At 47.1% G+C, this 19,505-nt stretch overlaps 2 protein-coding genes across 2 annotated transcripts; both read left to right on the top strand.

Moving 5' to 3' along the window:
• Positions 1 to 8,992: 8,992 nt before the first annotated feature.
• Positions 8,993 to 12,122, top strand: LOC128708720 (uncharacterized). The gene is made up of 3 exons (XM_053803699.1): positions 8,993 to 9,091; positions 11,766 to 11,896; positions 12,005 to 12,122. Exons 1-3 carry the CDS (start codon positions 8,993 to 8,995, stop codon positions 12,120 to 12,122), a joined length of 348 nt encoding a protein of 115 aa, XP_053659674.1.
• Positions 12,123 to 15,998: 3,876 nt separating this feature from the next.
• LOC128719729 (protein HID1) lies at positions 15,999 to 19,118 on the top strand. The gene is made up of 4 exons (XM_053813358.1): positions 15,999 to 16,064; positions 16,384 to 17,430; positions 17,508 to 17,598; positions 17,668 to 19,118. Exons 1-4 carry the CDS (start codon positions 15,999 to 16,001, stop codon positions 19,116 to 19,118), a joined length of 2,655 nt encoding a protein of 884 aa, XP_053669333.1.
• The last annotated feature ends 387 nt before the right edge of the window (positions 19,119 to 19,505 follow it).

The following is a 19,505-nucleotide window of genomic DNA, read 5'->3' on the forward strand; positions in this document are numbered from 1 at the left end:
GATAGATTTCTCCTTCAGAATGTTTTACCACACACACACCGGCACGGTTGACCGTTTGATTGCGAATCAAAATTCTTTAAATTCCATTCTTTAACTCGCCGCTTCCGATCCTGTTGCGTCTGGCGTGTATTGATGGTTGGTCCACTTAATTGATGCCATCCAATCCGGCATGGAACGGGGATGCTTCAAGTACGATCTGCCGCCATTCGATCAAGCGTGATGTGTTCCAATCGAACGAGGATGCGCGGGAACTCTAGATTTCTTGCCCCTCGATGCGTACCAAACATCGAACGAGGTACTGTTTAGTGCAATCATGAGTTTAATTTAGGCCTGTTAGTGGTGCAGTTACGCTGTGTGCAGCGCTGGTAGTAAAACGGTGCCACACAACGAGCGAATTCCACAGCGATTCCCCAGAGACCCAAGCGTCAAGATGTCTGCCACGGTTCTGGCAACGGCTCGTGCATGCAAGTTCGCACACTCGGTTAGATGAAATCATCCGATCGGGCAATCGATTTGAGTAGCGCATTGGGAAGCACCAATTGGCACCGGGGCCCAACGGAGAGACTGTGCCAACATTGACGACGGTATGTCTCCGAGCACCGGACTCCTATCGGGTGATTGCGGCCATCATGGACGTACCACCGGGCACGTAGCCATCCCTGGCCATGTGCAACCGGGGTCCGGTCAATCGAACCAATTGATGTAGTTCTAAGCCACCGAAAAGGGCCGGCACAACGGTGGCATGCGGGTCAACGCGATCAAGTTCACCGAAGATCGCAAGCATTACTTGATCTTTCTTAATTGGGCGACCGGTTCTGGACTGCATGTGCCGCGACGTCACTGAAATTAACTTCGAACGACATCGTACGATCGGAGGTGATCAATTAGCTGCTACAGAATAGTGCGCTTAGCTCATTGCGACTTCTAGTCGCACTGAATGATCGGATGATCATGCGTGAGATCTTTACACAAGATAAACCAAACTATCGTTCCTCGATATCCGATCGCGTCGTAATCGTTTTGGATTAAAAATCCTACATGATGCAAGAGTAGTTCTACCCACCGATCAGTATCTCTGACACACCTCTCTTATCGCCTGCAGAAACAACACCAATAACTCGTACTATTTGTGTTGGGTCGCGTGTTTCCCTCTCTCTCTCTGCTGCTGCTGCTGCTACTACTGCTGCATTCCAATGTAGCACAAATGACGCAGCACACGGTGCTTATCACGGGATTCTGAAGCGCTGCACCAGCTTCGCCAGGATCCACCCATATGGAGGACAAGTTCACGCGCAAACAGCTTCGAAAATGACGCATTAAAACTGACGTTTGCCCGGCGCAATTAACGAACATACGGCCGCACGACCGGTTGGTTGCCGATGTACAAAGCAGCAGTGCGTTGTTTTGTTCGTTCCAATATAATTGGTGCATCGCCATTGGACGCTACTCGGGTCGGACGAGCCCCCTTTCTTCCGGATGGTGTTGTGGGTTTGGGTCCAGCTAGTGGCCCCTGTCGGAGGTGGTTTGGAAAACCGGTTTGTTCCTGTAAAGTTTTTCGTTGTAAAAACAACAGGTCTTTATAAACACCCCAGAAACGGTGATTTGGTATTACGTCCATTGCTGAGCCGTACTACTAATTGAGGTTATGTACTCACCGAGCACGTGGGTAACACCTAGGTGTAGATACCTTACATTGACCTCATTTTCGTACGACGCTGTGTAGCTACCTTCCTTGATATCAGAATGTGAAATGCTGCTTTAAACAATCAATGCCATTTAAAAAAAATCTAAAATCTCTTCCGACCACGTGGTCGACGCGCGGCGCCATTTGTTTTCCCCTTTTGGCACAGGTTAGCAGCTTCGCAAACAGGACAGACATACAAGGTGGATACGTTCGAGGAAGGTACAAAACGCCCGCCGGGAAGAAGGTACAGTTCAGATAAGCTAGAAAAGCTTGTCGAGTAGTGGAAGAATTAAATATTGACAAAATCCCAATAAAATCTCTTTTGTTGTACCTCTGGCAGCGGTGAGCTTCATCAACGAGTGCCGACAGTTGCTGAGCTGTCGTAAAATGCACCTTAAACACATACAAACCCGACAACAACGGTGACGAGAAGGCTTAAACCGAAAGCGGCAAAAAGGGCACAGCGGTCAATCGGGGTGCAGATTTACGGGTGGTCTAATCTTGGACCGTAATCGTCACCACCATGAGCACCACCAACGGGAACGAATCTTGGTAAAAGCCAGAAAGCCAGAAGCCCCCTCACCAGCGTGGCCGGCCGGACGGGCAACGGAGGCGAATGTTCGCAAACCGGGACACTAAACAAAAGGAAAAACGGTGCAGTACACAACAAAACAAAGCAAAATGGTACAACAAGGGTGTTTGCCTGTGCTAATGATGATTGGAAAGCACTTCGTTCGTTCGGCGGCAGCCGCCACGAATGTGCCTTGGTACTTTTCCACCCGGCACTCCTTGTCCAGCGTTCCCCGTGCATTGCAGTTGTGAATGATCGCACGGCACGGATAGGGGTGGTGTAGATCACAAAAGGCGTCCTAATGGCGCAGGTACCTTCCAGCCGCTTATCGGTACTTCCAGGAACCGAGACGATTCGTATGAAGTCCGTATTGCCTTCCTTTTCCAACATTGCGCACCGGATCACCCAGCTCGTTCCTGGAAGTGTTACGATGCGCGCACATTCCTAGCCAAATGTCTTTGGATCGCCAAGTTGGCCAAGAATTCCTCTGCCGACGTATGAAAATCGATCTACCGCCCGATCTTTTGCCCAAAGATCGAGTTGGTACGATAAATCAGTCCGCCGTTAAGGGTGATCTTCAATGGCGAGAATGCTATTTTTAACAATTATCGGAGGTCGTCTGCCGCTCTACTGCAAGTTGACCGGGCAGACATCTCGCAGACGGCGTGACACAGTTTTCCACGAAAATTCTCACCAGTTGTTTACTAAGCGCGAACGATCGTACCACTCGCAGGTGGACATCGGACTATGTGACGCTAGCGCTAGCGTTATGATGGAAATCATCGTTTCAGTTGCATCAGCCGAAATAGGACCACCGACCGATGTGGATGGCCTTTTTTGTGAATGAACACCCTGTGCCGACACGTTAACGCAGGTAAACGAATGCGTTCGTCTGGGTTACCATTCCCAGGCTGAAGTAACGCACCGACAAAAAAAAAATAGATACTCGGCAACTTGCCATCAATGTCTCGCTGCATAGGGGTTTTGTTGTGTTAACATCGAGTATTTGTGCCTCTCCATTCCTCCGTTCCTCCGTTCCTCGATCCGCTTCTTGCAATCGGTACACTTTTGGTACAGTTCCAAGCGCTTGGTGTAAAGGGTCGTCGTATCTTTTTTTTTAAACACTGTTTGCATTGACGGAGGTGTCGTTCTAGGGGTGTTGTAAAAGGGAACGTAAATACATTCAGCCGACGGCATGCCGAAGGTCGTGTACGATGATTACCGGAACTTCGATGTTGCATCATCTTGTGATGCACGTGCTTGTTGCATACGTACTGTTTGGGTCTTACCAGGTGGTGGGTTAATTATGGCAACCCAATCTGCAGAGAAATTCAGGTCCAAAGTGAGCGACTAAGCGGAATGAGTAGTGGACCTACTCATACCGTAGCTAATGTGTGGCAGTGTACAGTTTTCTTCCAAGCGAATCTTACTATCAATGGAAGATTAATAAAGCAAGACTTGATCTTTGTTCTCCTTGTTCTGTACAGGATCAAGTCCGTTGGAATTTTGATATCACACTGACGTATCATTTGTTTATTGCAAATACTAATCGACAGCAATCAGCTGTCAAAATAGTATGCCTATTCACCGCTAGGTGTCGCAAAAGCTTAATTCCAGGAGACAGTTATAGAAGTTCAATCAGGAATATACTCTCATTTGGTATATTTTCTCAACTATATAACTTTAACTTAAAATATAGAAAACATTAATAAAATATTCCGGTTCAAACTTGGGGAAAATAAGTCTGAGGAAAGTATATAAAATAAACTGAAACAAGACGAATTAGAGACGGTTACATTGGTAATCACCCTACAGTACTCGCTAGATACAGAAGACTCGTTCTAGAGTCGGTCTCCCAAACCCGATTACTTGCAGTGCTTCCTTCAGCTTTATTGAGCTCAGAATCACGTCTCGTAAACGTCCTGCATTAAACGTTGACTAGTATGTCTGGTTCATCATCATCATCGTAAACATTGCAACAGCAGCACAAAAATCATTATTACTTCCCCTGCCGAGTCCGAGACAAACCCATCCGATGCGTCTTCATTCCTGTCCCCATCATCCACCGTACGGCACCGGAAGGATACGCTGCATCGCGCCTGCAAATCCACCGGCGAAAGGTAACTCATCACAACCGAGCGCACTCGAGTCGTAAAATGTTTTGCCTGCAAATGAGCATAATTATGGGGCGAACAACAGACACCGAGCGAAAGGCTACGGAAATCATGAATCTCATTGCCACCACCGACGACTTCCAAATGGTCGAAAGATCGAGCCAAACGAGCACATTATGGGTGTAAAATTTAACTACCGCGAGCACCGGAACGGGTTAGCATATTTCTTTCCGCGTCAGCTCACAGCGGTTCCCTGCCGGAGCGGAACCGGACCTAATAAAATCCCGCGAATGATGGCGAATTCCCGAATAAGCGTTGCTCCTGGTTTGATATTTCATTATCGTTGGTTCTTTATTTCAACGCAGGGCGTGCTTTCCTATGGGCAGCCACATTACCTCGCTCGAATACTAGTAGTAACTACCAAGCGCTCTACTCTTTGGTGGTTTCCCGCCCCCAGACGGGGATCGCGCGTAAATTGAAAGCATGATAAGTGTTCCAATCAATATTCACCGAACGGGATGATATAATTCAATCAACGTCGTCCTACTAAGCGGGCTGTTGCGTTCCTCGATGCGTCATTTGCGAGCAATGTGGAATTTTGTGGTGTACACAGAGCAGAACGAACAAATACTGTAACGGGAACCAAATCGGCAATTGATTTGATTGCCGCGGGAAATTCACAGTGTTCACCACACCAGAGTCCGCCGGTTCGAAGTCCAGTCTGTGGATTGATCCTGCGGCGAAGTTTCGTTTTGATCGAAGTGTGCATTGAAAGTGGTGCTACAGGCGAACGAAGCAATGAAACATTACTCAACGTACTGGCAATAAGCAACACTGCCGTTATTGGAATGTTTTCAGTATTGTGTTAGTAAGCTTTTCTCAAAACACCTCCAATAACGGAACACCGAAGAAAACCGAAGTACCTTAGACCACCGATCACGACCCTTCGGTGAGTGAAGAAGGGCGATAAAGCAACGAAGGAATCGAATACCATCGAAAGTCGCCTGATAATTGGTGTTATTGCGCATTAAGCAATCAACAACGCGTTCGAAGAATGGCACTTGATGTCCTTCCTTTTTTTTTTGAGGCTGGGCTTTTTTTTTTTGTTTTGTTTTGAGGCTGGGTCACGCTGACTCACGGAAGACTCCTACAGGTTGGCGTCTGTGTGTGATGTTTGATGTCGGGGTTTTTTTTTTGTTATTACCGGGAGCAGCAAAACAAGCATCATAAGACGTAAATTCCACTTCGGTCTTCGGTAACGTGATTTTGAGATGCCAAAGACCCAGCAATGGCATGCTGCTCAGGCGACCACAACATGTAACGTCAACGATCGAGTAGATCGCCCGCCAAAACAAGCCGCGGCTCAAAACAACACGCGACCTGCGTCACGCTTCACGCTGAGAGTCTTCGATCAGATTGGCATTGGGAATTGGCGGAGAAAAGGAAGAAAATTGTACGTAAACAAAGATATAAATTAATTTGCCGTTGATGCGTTCGGGTTTGTTTTTTGGGGCGTTTTGGGGTAGCTGACCTATTACGTGGTGTACACACACATGAGTCTCCGTGTGGTTGTGTGGAAGGTCACATGCGAGAGCTGCACGCTACGCAGGGGAATTGGGAGAATGGGATCTTCTGACGATCGAGGCGTCTTGAAAAATGATAATTTATTATCAAACCGATTACGAGTTTTCTTTTGACATTTGGTTCCGGATGAAGGTTAAGATGTGGAAATTGTAGTGTAACTTGTAACTAACGCTTGATATTCATACTAAAAGTGTGTGACATCACATTAGGATCAACATGAGGATGTTAGTACATTCAGGCAGTGTTGCCATCCTCTGTCGCATTTGAAATGATCCCTACCGTTGCTTATTACATCTTTTAAGGAAGAGAAACTTATTGTTCCCTCCCAATGTATTGTGAGGTGAGAATAGAAATTACATATATTCTATAGGTCTCCCTAACAGTGTTGCCAGAAAATGTGAAAATGGCACAGAACCCAAGAAACGGATGCTCACTTAGGTACAGAACAGCCCGGAAAATAAAATATAGGGAGGATTCTATACTTCAACATCTTGTTTCCCACGCTGACTTGGTGGGAAAATTAGAAATTTTCTATACATCTCCCTAGCAGTGATGCCAGACAAAGTAACACAGGAACCCGATCATTGCTCAGGTACAGTATAGTTCCGAAAAATAGGATACGGTTGTGAATGTCTCTGTTCCCACGTTGTTTTGGTGGGAAAATTGTAACGACGTTACCCTAGAAGTGATGCCAGATGAAGTAATACAGGCAGTCGTTCCGCACTACAGTACGGTGTATAGCTGGAAAGTAAGGATAAAGTTAATCTTCAAGGATTCAACATTATTTCTACTTTCCATCTTCTATCTACCAGTATAACAAGGGTAACAATAAGAACTCAGTGTGGTTATTAGTATATAACACGTCTATAAACTAGTGAAAATGTTCAAAATCATCCTTTCCCATGAAGGAAAAACGACATCTGAGTTAAAGTCCCACGCTCTTTTCGGAACATGTTGCATCTCATTCTCAGCCATCATTTACAATGTTGGAAACAGTTAAAATTTTTGAATGGCAAAAAAGATTTTCCAAGCATTTGCTGTTGATGAATGGCGTTCTGCACAATGGTGATGTAGATTTTCAGTACTAAATGTTTTTCCTTGGGATTGTAGTTGGGCTTTCTGTGGTGGATTGGTAAATTTCATTTTACATCCGTTTCTAGTCTTTCATTCACTCGTGATTTTGACGCTAATTAACCCTACATTACGGCAGCTCATGTTGTGCTTCAATCTTTCATTTTAATCACTTCGCTTCAGCCACTCCTCCCAATGGCCAATCGTTCGATCGGTGTGGACACACTCGCTCAATCTAATCAGTCATCCCGTATTCTGCCTGCCCAGCATCTTATGGAACGTCGTAAGTCACACGTGCAACCAAGCACGTGATAGTAGCGTGCGTGGAAATGTTTATGGCCTCCGGTGCGGGAAACGGGAACCAGGGTAAAACGCCAAGGGGAAAAGGCAAGAAACCCTCCGTGCGGTATCTCTGTGCACTTACCAAACCCCTTTTTACCCATTTCCTTTTTCCTTCCACCTTCTGCTCGTACCGTTTGCTCGAAACGAGGATGCATCCCGTACACCGATGCATTCTAATCTTCTTCCAAACTTGTGAATGAACAAAATCAATTTGTCGGCGTTTTTCTCTCTCCCTGCCATTTACTCACACGCTCTCTGCCTTACTTGCAACTAGCCCTTTCGGCCCTGCTTTATGCACTTCGGTTGCAGCCGAAAAGAGGAAAGCCAGAGCGAGAGAGTGACGGACCGAGAGCGAGAGAGAGATAGGGTGAGAGAGAGCTGGCTTTCGGTCCATGCGTAACGCATGCCGATGGTGTTTCTATGCTACGACCCAGGGAGCAGTTCCGAAGTTGGCACGTAGTGAAAGATTGACCATTTTTGGGCCGAATAGCGAGCCGAATAGCAGTATTATTAAGCCCATCGACGGGGTGTGAAAGGAAGGAGGAAGGAACGAGTAAAGGGCCGTGCGGGTGCCTGGCTATCATTCTCTCGCTACAGCGATGATGGCATCGGTCAAGCACAACGGCTGCACTTCCACCACAGCCGTTTTTGGATGTGAATGAAAACACACTAAGCAACATTTTTTATACTATTTGATGCACATTTTCTAGTGCATCTATTGAGGTTTTATTTAATTTATTGCAAGGGCACAATTAAAATTGATTACCGCATATACGCAAACACTTTTTTAATGCTCTTCTAAGCGGCTACTTGGATGCCATACGCGAATGACTTTTGCGATCCTGCATTAACAATACCTCTGGGTCTTAATGAAGACGTCCTGGTAGTAGCAACATTGCTGCATACTGTTGCGATGATTAACCATAAACAAACGTTGCTTGGTCGATTATATTTGACTTACTTATCATTTAAACCGATGTCCTAGGTTAATCTAGAATAATCCTAAAATAATCTACACGCGCAATTCTCTTGGACGCCACCTTTAACAACTGCAAATGTGTTCAACACAGCGAAGGAAAAAACAAATCTCAGAAGAGCGAAAAGGTACAAGAAGAAGTATAATGCACGAAAGGGATAGGTATAATATCTTACCAAGAGCCGCTCAGTATGTGGAATCAACCGGCGTGAAACGGAGTGAAACCGTTAGTAGCGGGGTAAAAATTGTTCCTTGGGTGGTGCTGGTCCTGCATAAATTGTTCCGATCCGGACGCACGAAGCTCATTCTTGTCCCAACATCGAGATCAACACAGTTGACGGAAAAAAAACCGGCGCTGCTTCAAGGAAGCATCATTCTGCAGAAGCAAACGACGCGGTGTACGCAGAGTTAACACAGTGACACTACAGTTTGGCGCAAAATTTTCAAACCACCGTGTGATTGTGCGTTACTCGCAAGCTGGTGTGCGAAACAGTGAAATCGTGCTTTATCCGCATTTTCTAAAGACAATATTTAGATTCCGGAACTGATATTTGAAGACAATAAATACCAAGGAGTTCAAAGTTTCATCTACCATCAGTGGTAGTAGGCGCAGCGTTCGTCCAAAAACACTACAAGTGACAGTTTAAACAATGGCGCACAAATTAGTATCGTGTAGTGCCTGTGTGCTGGTGGTGCTGGTCGTGTTAAGTACAGTGAGCGTATCAAGGCAGGCGTCGCTTTCGCTACGGGTAAGTGTTTATAGTAGCCCATCATCACTAGCATCGTATGCAACGTACGTAGTACACCGAGGTTTCGAGGTTCGATCTATCGAGGACAAACTTCAGTGTTCCTAGTTGAGATCACTCTCCGATCAGCTTGGAAGTAGGCAATTCCAATAAGAATATCCAATACCGAACCACCCTGTACGGTCGGTTAACGTGCCTCCTGTTCTTGACTTTGGTTCCAACGCAATAACCAACAACTTGAGTCCCCACCGGGGTGTTTCTTGTGCTTTCCGCATCTTCCCTTTCCGAACGATCGTACGCCAAAATATGCGTTGCTGCCCGATTTGTCTGACCTTCAGAATGATCCAATTCGACCGACCAAGCCAAAACAAACCCCAAACCGCGTTCCCTCCCTTGTAAGTTGGTCGTCATCTTTTTCCTGCTTCTGTCGTCTCCGAGTTCTTCGGTTTCATCAATTTCTGCACCCTCCTCCGGTAAAAAAAAAACACCGAAACAACGCTGACGAGACAACGACGGAAACGATCCTCGGGAGTGAAATATACACTTCAAAAGACCGCCGGAACAAAACGGGAGACCAGTAATGGACCAAGGGCCCGCTATTAGTTGCTGTGTGTGGCGAGTTTTCGGTAGCAAATTGGTTTATGTAATAGGGCCCGGTTTCTTCAATGACTAAATTGGTTTTTGTCCACGAAATTGGACCCACCCTTGGCCAGGCCTTCGCGCCGCGTACGGAGTTTCCTGCCCGCTGCTGGTGCTGCAGCGTTGCAGCTCGATGCAGCATTGGCGATGGAAGAATGCAATCATTTCACAACTGATGCAATTTTTTTTGGGGGGAAGAATAACAACAACATGTCGGAACGCAACCTTGGAATATGAATGTATTTCTTCTTGTGCCCTTCGGTGCACGTTACCCCAGCCCTAAGGGCCCTAAGGGTGCCATGAAGCATCAAATAACTATAATTAAATCGGAACTGTTGGGCCTTCATTAGCTGCTTTGACAGGCCTTCACACACCGTGTTTAACAGTGCCATCTCACGGTAATGAGCGGAACACAACCGAGACATAAACACACCCGGACATCTTGTTCTAAAACTAACATTTGTGGTTAATTAATGTCCACTAATAGTACATCTCCAGCCTGTCGCTCCCATGCCTTGCTTGTGATTCATCTTTTCATCCAACTTTCTCGTGCTGATGGCACGCATGAGGGTTATTTCTTTTTCCTATTGGAAAAGAAGCATTTTCCGAGGGCGAACTTCATTAGAAATGCCATTGCTATCTTCATCGAGCAAACGTTCCAAGACATATTGATTGGGATGCATCGATTGATGTGTGTTACCGAGAAAAACGAATCTTCTACTGACAATCCCAGCCCTACCATCCGGTCCTAGCGAACTTTATGCGCCCACGTACCAGTAATTGGATAGCGTTTCGTGGAACCAGACTCGCACCAAATATGAGGACGATGACAGATTTCGTCGAAATTGCTTTCGGATTCTGGTGAACTTTTGCTGGCACTGGCCGGGAGCCGTTATTACACTGCACAACGAACGAACTTTCACCGCTCAACAGGTGCCTGCCTTATGTGCTTTCATTTGTCAGCAATTGATAACCTTCCACTCGAATTGAATTGCTTGTCTGGCATCCAGGGTATTTTTCAGGTGCTTTTTTGGCCAAAACGTATCGAAACCATAAAACACGGAAGGTTGCGCTCCGCTCGGGGTGTACTGCTGGCGTTTGCTGTATCAGCCGCCTATCAGTCCACGTTTACTCATTCATTCATAAAGTGAAGAGTAAAGTTGTTTACACCGAGCGTGTCGTCCGCGTGCCGTCGCGGGTCGTCGTCGCTGTTCGGCGACGCGTACGTATGCAAATATGGACGCACGTTCGATACCTCTGTTCCACGCGCTTTGCTGTCGCCCGATGTACCGAAGTGTACCACGGTACAGGGTTACGGACCTGCCCTCTTCAAACAACAACGCATTTCGTACTGGATATGGTGGTCGTCTCGCTAGATCGAGAAGTTTGTTCTTGATTTCTGTTTTACTGTGTCATCGAATTTAGAATGATGCATCGATCGTGGAAGTCTAAAGTCCTCCTGAGGGAGAAACAGTAGCTCTTGGTCATTTTTTCATACAACCGAATGTTGTGGCGCTTTTCTTGCATTGCTCGGAATTCTGGGAAGTTTTTGCCCCAACCCGGTCTGCAGATTCACGGGATCACGATTGACACGCTTCGTGCGTCATCGGCGTTCACGGTGCGCGGCACGTTCGAGCATCAACCGATGAACCGTGGCCACGGAATGTTTACATATTGATTTGTAGCAGCAGGCCCGATGCTCTTGCGGTAACCACCGTACTATTGATTCGCGATAAGAAACTTCCGTCAGCGAGGCAGGATTGATAGGAGAAGCGGTGAAGGGAGCGAGTAGAAGACGAGGCTAACATCGTTCCAATGTGCTGTGTGCACAGTGAGCACGAGACTTTCATATGCGCATGCTTGGACTCATTTACTCAGGTTGAATCGTTATGAATCGCCGCTTATCAGAGTAGATGCTGAGCGAGTCGCCAGGACCGTCGCCTGCGCAAACTTCTCACGAGCGATCTTCATGTTTCGTTGGATGCACGGACCGGTTCTGCAGAGTAATATATCACATTATGATGCTTTATTTCCACAGGTTTTATCGCGTGGTGAGCGATCAGTTATCAACCAAACGCACAGCAATGGGACGTGCGAAGGCAATACACCGTGCGGTTGGGCAGTTTACGTCCCGTCGACAAGAGCCATCGAAAACTTCATGAAAAATACGTAAGTGTTGCGCCCAGTGTTATGTGAGCCCAGCCATACTTGGTGTGCTCATTATGTCCTCTTTCTACAACATCTTCAAATCATGTATCACCCCACGTTTGATGATAGGTGCGATTGTGAGAATCAGCTGCAGTGCGTCCGAACGGATGATGATGTGTCGATCAGTGCGTACGTCTACCGCTGTCGGGAGCATCCGCCGAAGGCAAAGTCTGTACCCGCGTCCTGATCAGCTCGGCCGGACGCCATCATGCACTGGAATTCCACCGTGGCAGCACGCCCCAGCTTTACGTCCGGAACGCGGTCAATCCTGTGAAACCGAGATCGCGAGTGTGTGCATACTATGTAACTACTAAGCACCCAAACCTCCAACCATATTACAACCGAAAGGAAAGCACTATATAACACTAGCCGCTGATAACAGCGAGCTGTGCTCTCAAATGTAGCTATGTAAGAATTTGAAAGCCAATATTTTAAAATAACGACACGCGAATGGAAAACGCAATTCACCGTGCACCACCGAATCGCTACGGTTGATGGTAAAATATTTAAAATTTATTTATATTCGCTTACTTGTTTACTCGTTTTTAAAATTCTTCCCCTTCATTGTTGCGTATCTGATATGGCTCCATGTCCGCCTCTCCCGCAGCGCCTTTATGTCAGCAGCTTTTTTTTTATTTTTGACGAACATGGTTTAATTATTTTAATGGTAAGCTAGATGTAACACCTAAATATGCTCATTACACATGCTGCGCCGAAGGGAAACACAGGAGATGCAACCTGGTTCAGGCACATCTTCACATCATTTGCTTTACAGGACGACGTCATATTGACGCCATCTGCTCACGTTCGGTATGACCCTACTCACCCCCCTAAAAAAAACTGTGCACATACACACCACAAAGCCAATATTGTGTACCATCAAAAACCCAAACTGTTCGTACGCACTTTGTTTGCGAAGAACAAAACCAATTTGTGTCATGAGTAGTTAACAGGTGGTCCATGGTTATTACAAGGACGTTAAATAAATCGCTCCCTATCTTTGGAAAAGACTTGCACGAACTGTACTGTAGAATGGATGGAGCCGTAACGAACGCCAAACATCAAGGCACGCCGTTGTCCGCACAACGAACAAAACCATCCATCAGCTCCACTCGCCTAGTTACGTAAGACAATGTTAGCCGTTAAAGTGAATGAAAGATTCTTCTATGAGAAACAAAATACCTAATAGGAATCTCCCGGCCCGTGCGCCCTTCCGGTGCATGGAACACCTGTTTTTTTTTTTTGTTTTGTTTTTGAAATTCACGCGTACTTAAAGACGATGCATCGGACAGTTGCTACAGTGCAAACTAATTAACGATAAGCGTTCAATCGGGAATGCTGCTTGGTAGGAAAGACACGCACGAAACGGTTAACTAGCTGCTCCCACTACCCTTACAACTATACGCAACCGCACATGGATCACATAGAACACATACAACATATAGAACACATACAACACTTCAAATGCTTCAACAAATTGTAACAGCTTTTACAGTCAGTATTCGAAACGTTTCCACTCAAAAGAGAGAAAGAGAGAGAGAAAGAGAAAGAGAGAAAACCAGTTGCTACTCCATATTAGCGTTTCCTATAGTGAGGGATATCCGATTACCTGCTCAGTACGATCAGATCTGTGGATTGGTCTGCAAACAGGCGTTAGTAGTAGGCCGACTATCAGGAAAGAATTCAAAATGATGAAATAAACACCTAATCAGAAGCAGCAAGCTACAATCGCGCCATTACTCTTAATTATGTAAATCCGAACAACACGTTATAACTTACCGCACAAAACAAACCAGCAGCGATAATTCTTCCCTACAAACAGCTTAAGGTTGTTTCCGCAGCAACGATTGGCTGGGTGAGAACACTGGGGGATACTTACATTTTGTTTACTAAGCTGTGTGTTTCTTTTTTTTTTTTGTTGCTTCGTATCCCAATGTCTTCTAATCAACGTACAAACGTGCGTGTTGGCGAGGCTCTTCCGGCTTGGTAGGGTAGAAAATTCCAGCACAGAAGAACAAACTAGAACTGGAAGAACCAACTTTTCCATAGTTTGTACGCAGAGAGATACTACGCAGATGATGGTACGCATGATTCACGGCCCTCGCTGCGTAGCCTTGAAACGGTACCGGAGACAGGGAAGGGCACGGTGTCCCAAACGCCCAACCCCCGGGACCGATTAGAACCGTGAGCTCGGAAGGGGCTGTGGAAACTGCAGTGGGCAGAGCGGCGTGCCTAGCATGATAAGACAGTACCAGTTAAGACCCAGATTGTTGACCCGAATAGTGCGGTGGGTACAGGAGTACTCCGGTTTCGATCGCTTCGACCGAGTTGGATTTTTGGAGCAGAGTTGCAGTTGGCCGGATCTCAGTATCTTTTTGCCTTCCTTCTATCACTTAATTGATACATCAGCGAGAACTTCTGGATGACCTAGCCGCATGGCGTGCGGTTAATGGCCGATCAACATCAGTGCAAAGACGCAGTTGTCTCTTAGGTCATCTTAGGATTTAGACAACAATCTGAGGACATCGAGCGTGTGAATAGCTCGCAAAGGCTCGTGCGGTGGCAAGCACCAGAGCGCCCTATCGAACATTTATGCTACACCGATTGATGGACAGTTTGGACGGACGTGTCATAGCATTGATCGGTCACTATCGCGCGTCCGCACACGCTCGTACGATTATGGCGATAGGGATATTGTGAAACTTTCTTCTACTGCGACTCATGCTACTATCAGCATCGGCGTATAGTACAAAGCATTTCAACTCCATTGACGTACTCTGTGTCTTTCGTCGCCTTGCATCCTTAAAAGCGTCCCACTAAGGACCAAAGTTCACTAGCTGCCGGCACTACTACCGCGCTGCGATGTTGCAACAGGGCGAGAAATTTCACGGCCCTTCCACGGGCTATTGACATGAATTGTTGGGGATCCACTCCAGTTCCGAGTATCCGCCTGTGCTAATCGCGCACCTAGGGAGAGACACGGTGCGAGGTCATTGAATGGTGATGGTCTGATGAAACTGTTGTTACAAACAGAATCGGTGAAATAACAGGCTACGGGTGCAGATAACAATATTGCTGATCGACGCAAAAAAATTCATTCAAGAGAAGTGATGCAGCGTTCAAAAAACGCGCACTATATTTGTATACCGCGTTGCGAGAGGCAAGCGATAACGGCAAACATTACGACTATTAGAATGAGTATGTTGTGCATCCCGTTAATGCCCTGATATGAAATTTGATAGTTTTTCTTTCTGAAGAGCTTCTGGACTCAGATCGACCTTTAGAAACTGAACTGTGACGAAATTACCATTTGAGTAACATGATTTTACTCTTGTATTTTGATAAAACCCCATGGAGGGTTAATCTGCGCTAGCCATTTCATATTCATCACCTCTTTTGTGACCGTATGAAATGTGCATCAACGAGTATTGCAACATCAACGAGTATTTTTAGTCCAATGCGTTCTTCTCTAGATGAACATTAGACTAAACAGCTTAGCATTTCTGTCCGATACTTTTGTGAAATTTCGAAAACCAAACTTATATATAACTTATAACTCGTACTTGCGACTCAACCGCCATTTACTATTGTAATATTTAAATTTGAAAAAAATAATAAAACGTCATATTGTTCCATGCGAACATGGTGCCAGCCCACTGTCCAAACTTCGTATCGTACCCTTTCTGTCAAAACGGTTCAATGTATTCGTGTACCTCTTCGTGAAGTGTATGTTTTTTCTCCGTCTGTTTCCAGTTAATTTCCACGCAAAATTTCCACGGTTTTCTTACTGTACAGCTCGAGCGTTTTAGGTGTCGCTTGTATTACAGTGTCATACGTTAAGTTAAATTCTTTTCCTTACCGCCCGAAGAAGCGCCCCAAAGCAAACTTACCTCGGTGCCAAGTTTTGTTCGCTTTGTGTGAAGAAAAGTCGTCGCTTTTCACACCGTCCGTGCGTGTTTTTTTCGCCACAAACAAAAGCGACCCATGACGCAGCGCAACGTAGTGTAGAAATCCGTTTTTGGCTTTAATCCGTGTCTAGTGGTCCCGACTCCCGGTCACAAAGATGGGCAATACGGACACGAAGCTAAACTTTCGCAAAGCAATCGTACAGCTGACGAGCAAAAGTCAGGTGAGGTGGTGTTTCTTTCACTGATGCATAATTATGCAAAAAGAAAAACAACACAAAACTACACATACACACACATGCAACATTACAACATTATGATTGCGCGAGGCTAACAGCCGTCGACGTGACCATGAACGTAATGTTTTGTCTAAAAGCATCGCGTTGTTTCTTTTATGACCCTCTGGCTAACATATGTTTTCTGTTCTTCCACCTCCCACGCAAATGGAACCACCCGTCCACCCACTCGCCCACACGATGTCTACGTATGTGTGTCGTACGCGCGCCGTCATAATCATCGTCTTTATTATCCACGCCACGCCAGCCAATCGATGCGAGTGATGACGCATTTTGGGAACAGTTCTGGTGCGAACACAACACACCGGTACAGGATGTGTTTGCGCTAGTGCCGGCGAACGAGATACGCAAGGTGCGAGATGTTATGCCGACGAATTTGGCCACGCTGTGCTACAAGGCCACGGAAAGGATGGTACGGGCGGTGGACAATAGTTGTAGGACGCAGGGTGAACAGCAAACCGTATTGAACTGTGTCCGGTTGCTGACACGCATCCTACCGTACGTGTTCGAGGATGTCCAGTGGAAGGACTTTTTCTGGTCATCGCTCCCTTCCGGCAGCGAGAAGGAAGAGACCGGTTCGGTTCCATTGGCCCAGAGTTTGCTGAATGCGATTTGTGATCTGCTGTTCTGTCCGGACTTTACCGTGATCGGGTACCGGAAATCGGGTCCCGAAAAAGCGGAAGAACTCAACTCCATCGATAGCTGCGAGTACATCTGGGAGGCTGGCGTTGGATTCGCCCAATCGCCACCCCGCAATGGCAACATGGATTCGAGGCGCACGGAGCTGCTGAAGCTGCTGCTGACGTGCTTCAGCGAAACCATGTACCGTCCACCGACGGCAAGCGATGAACCGAACCGTTGGATCGTGCACTTTACCAGTGCGGACAATCGGCACGCGCTGCCCCTGTTCACCTCGCTGCTGAACACGGTCTGTGCGTACGATCCGGTCGGTATCGGTGTACCGTACAACCACCTGCTGTTTACGGACACGCTCGAACCGCTGGTTGAGGTATGTTTGCAGATTTTAATCGTCACGCTCGACCATGACATCACGAGCAACGGGCCGGCACAGTCGTCGGCGTACATACACGACGACAGTACCATTGCGGACAATCTCTTCATCAACTATCTGTCGCGCATTCACCGGGACGATGATTTTCAGTTCATCCTGAAAGGTGTTACGCGTTTGCTAAACAATCCGCTAGTGCAGAGCTATCTGCCAAACTCGACCAAGCGGCTCCACTGTCACCAGGAGTTGCTGGTGTTCTTCTGGAAGATTTGTGACTATAACAAGGTAAAGAAATTAAGCAGTGGTAACAGGAGAACTCAAAAGCCGCTCTAACGTATTGATTTTCTTTTTTCTTTTATCAGAAATTTCTGTACTTTGTGCTGAAAAGCAGTGACGTGCTGGACATACTCGTACCGATTCTCTACCATCTGAACGATTCCCGCGCCGATCAATGTAAGTATGGCCTGTAAAGTTCCGCCCGCAAAATTTAACCCTAAAAACGATGTCTTTCACTTCTTTCAGCACGCGTTGGACTGATGCACATTGGTGTGTTCATTCTGTTGCTCCTATCCGGTGAGCGTAACTTTGGTGTCCGGCTAAACAAACCCTACACAGCCACCGTACCGATGGACATTCCCGTGTTTACCGGTACACACGCGGATCTGCTGATAACGGTGTTTCACAAAATCATTGCCACTGGGCACCAGCGGCTGCAGCCACTGTTTGACTGTCTGCTTACGATTCTCGTCAACGTGTCGCCGTACTTGAAGACACTCTCGATGGTGGCTAGCATTAAGTTGTTGCATCTGCTGGAAGCATTCAGCACGCCCTGGTTCCTTTACTCGGCACCCTCGAACCATCATTTGGTGTTTTTCCTGCTGGAAATCTTTAACAACATCATCCAGTATCAGTTCGATGGGAATTCGAACCTGGTGTACACGATCATCCGCAAGCGGCAGGTGTTCCATGCGCTTGCAAATCTACCGACGGATGCGGCCGGCATTGCGCGATGCCTCAGCAACCGTAAGGGTGGAAGTGGAGGTGGAATGGTCGGTGGACGTACGGGTGGTTCTAGTCAAGGAGCGACCTCCAGAAGTGTGGCCGGGCACGATGATGCCGCTGATTATCAGCAGCGTAAAGCTGCCCTCACGGCAACCGGAAGCGGATCTGTAGCCGGGGATGAGAGTGAGGAAGACCGTATTGTCACACGAACTGGGCGGCTCGCTTTGCACGAAGCAGACAGTGCAAGTGAAAGAGAGGAAGACGCCCGAATCGGTGACGAGGATGCTCGTAGCGATATCGTAGAAGAGTCGATGGAAGGTTCACGGCCAGCGCAGGAAGCCGAACCCGGTACGCTGAAGGCCACGTTGCTAGATACGCCCAATCTGGCACAGATCACCGAACGAGAATCGGCACACCCAAGCGACCTTGCTAGTCCTTCGTCGCCGGATGTACCGGTAGTGCCAGAAAAGGTGACCGCAAGCGATGAAGAAGAACCGGAGGCTAATGGCACCACAAAGGGGACTGCAACTGATTCGTCTCCGAGCAAAACGCCTTCCCCACTGCGACGTTCGGTTGCGCAGCGTGGCAGCTTGCGCGTAACACCTGCCCCGGTGCACGGAGCCCAGGTGAAACAGTGGCAACCGACACCGGAGTGGGTACAGTCGTGGCGCTCGAAGCTACCGCTCCAAACAATCATGCGCCTGCTGCAAGTGCTTGTACCACAGGTGGAAAAGATCTGCATCGATAAAGGCCTTACCGATGAGTCGGAGATACTGAAGTTTCTGCAGCACGGTACGCTCGTCGGTTTGCTGCCGGTGCCGCATCCGATCCTGATACGGAAGTACCAAGCGAACGGTGGCACAACGGCCTGGTTCCGCACGTACATGTGGGGCGTTATCTATCTGCGCAACGTTGATCCGGCCGTCTGGTACGATACGGAGGTGAAGCTGTTCGAGATACAGCGCGTCTAAGCAGCGACCGTATCCCGAGGGACACTGGTAAGCGTCAAATGTGCTTTTTCCATACTAACAAACCTTCATCATCTTCATCTCGCGTGTAAGCTTTTCTAACGTTTGTTACTATTGCCGTACCGGAGGTTAAAGAGAATGATGCCTTTGAATGTAGCATAAGAGATAGAATCTGTAGCAGGAAGATCGAGGTAGAGAAAGAGAGAGAGGGATTCTCCAACAGAAACGGTGTAATCACCGGATTCCCGTACTCAACATTCAAAACTGACCATTCCGTCTAACCGCCATGGGGAAGTAAAACCAAAACAAAGTAAGATATATCCCCGTATAAAAAGGGGCATGCAAGTAAGTAATGCCTCGCCTCTTTTCGACACACATTTCAACGCTTTA

The sequence above is a fragment of the Anopheles marshallii genome, chromosome 2 (assembly GCF_943734725.1).
Source record: "Anopheles marshallii chromosome 2, idAnoMarsDA_429_01, whole genome shotgun sequence".
In the NCBI taxonomy this organism is placed as follows: Eukaryota; Metazoa; Arthropoda; class Insecta; order Diptera; family Culicidae; genus Anopheles; species Anopheles marshallii.

Bases quoted from the DNA above. Each gene is read 5' to 3' on its own strand.
- LOC128708720 (XM_053803699.1), top strand. From the start codon at position 8,993: ATGGCGCACAAATTAGTATCGTGTAGTGCCTGTGTGCTGGTGGTGCTG. The intron at 9,092-11,765 runs GTAAGTGTTTAT...TTATTTCCACAG, and splicing joins AGGCGTCGCTTTCGCTACGG to GTTTTATCGCGTGGTGAGCG. The intron at 11,897-12,004 runs GTAAGTGTTGCG...GTTTGATGATAG, and splicing joins GAAAACTTCATGAAAAATAC to GTGCGATTGTGAGAATCAGC.
- LOC128719729 (XM_053813358.1), top strand. From the start codon at position 15,999: ATGGGCAATACGGACACGAAGCTAAACTTTCGCAAAGCAATCGTACAG. The intron at 16,065-16,383 runs GTGAGGTGGTGT...ACGCCACGCCAG, and splicing joins AGCTGACGAGCAAAAGTCAG to CCAATCGATGCGAGTGATGA. The intron at 17,431-17,507 runs GTAAAGAAATTA...TTCTTTTATCAG, and splicing joins AGATTTGTGACTATAACAAG to AAATTTCTGTACTTTGTGCT.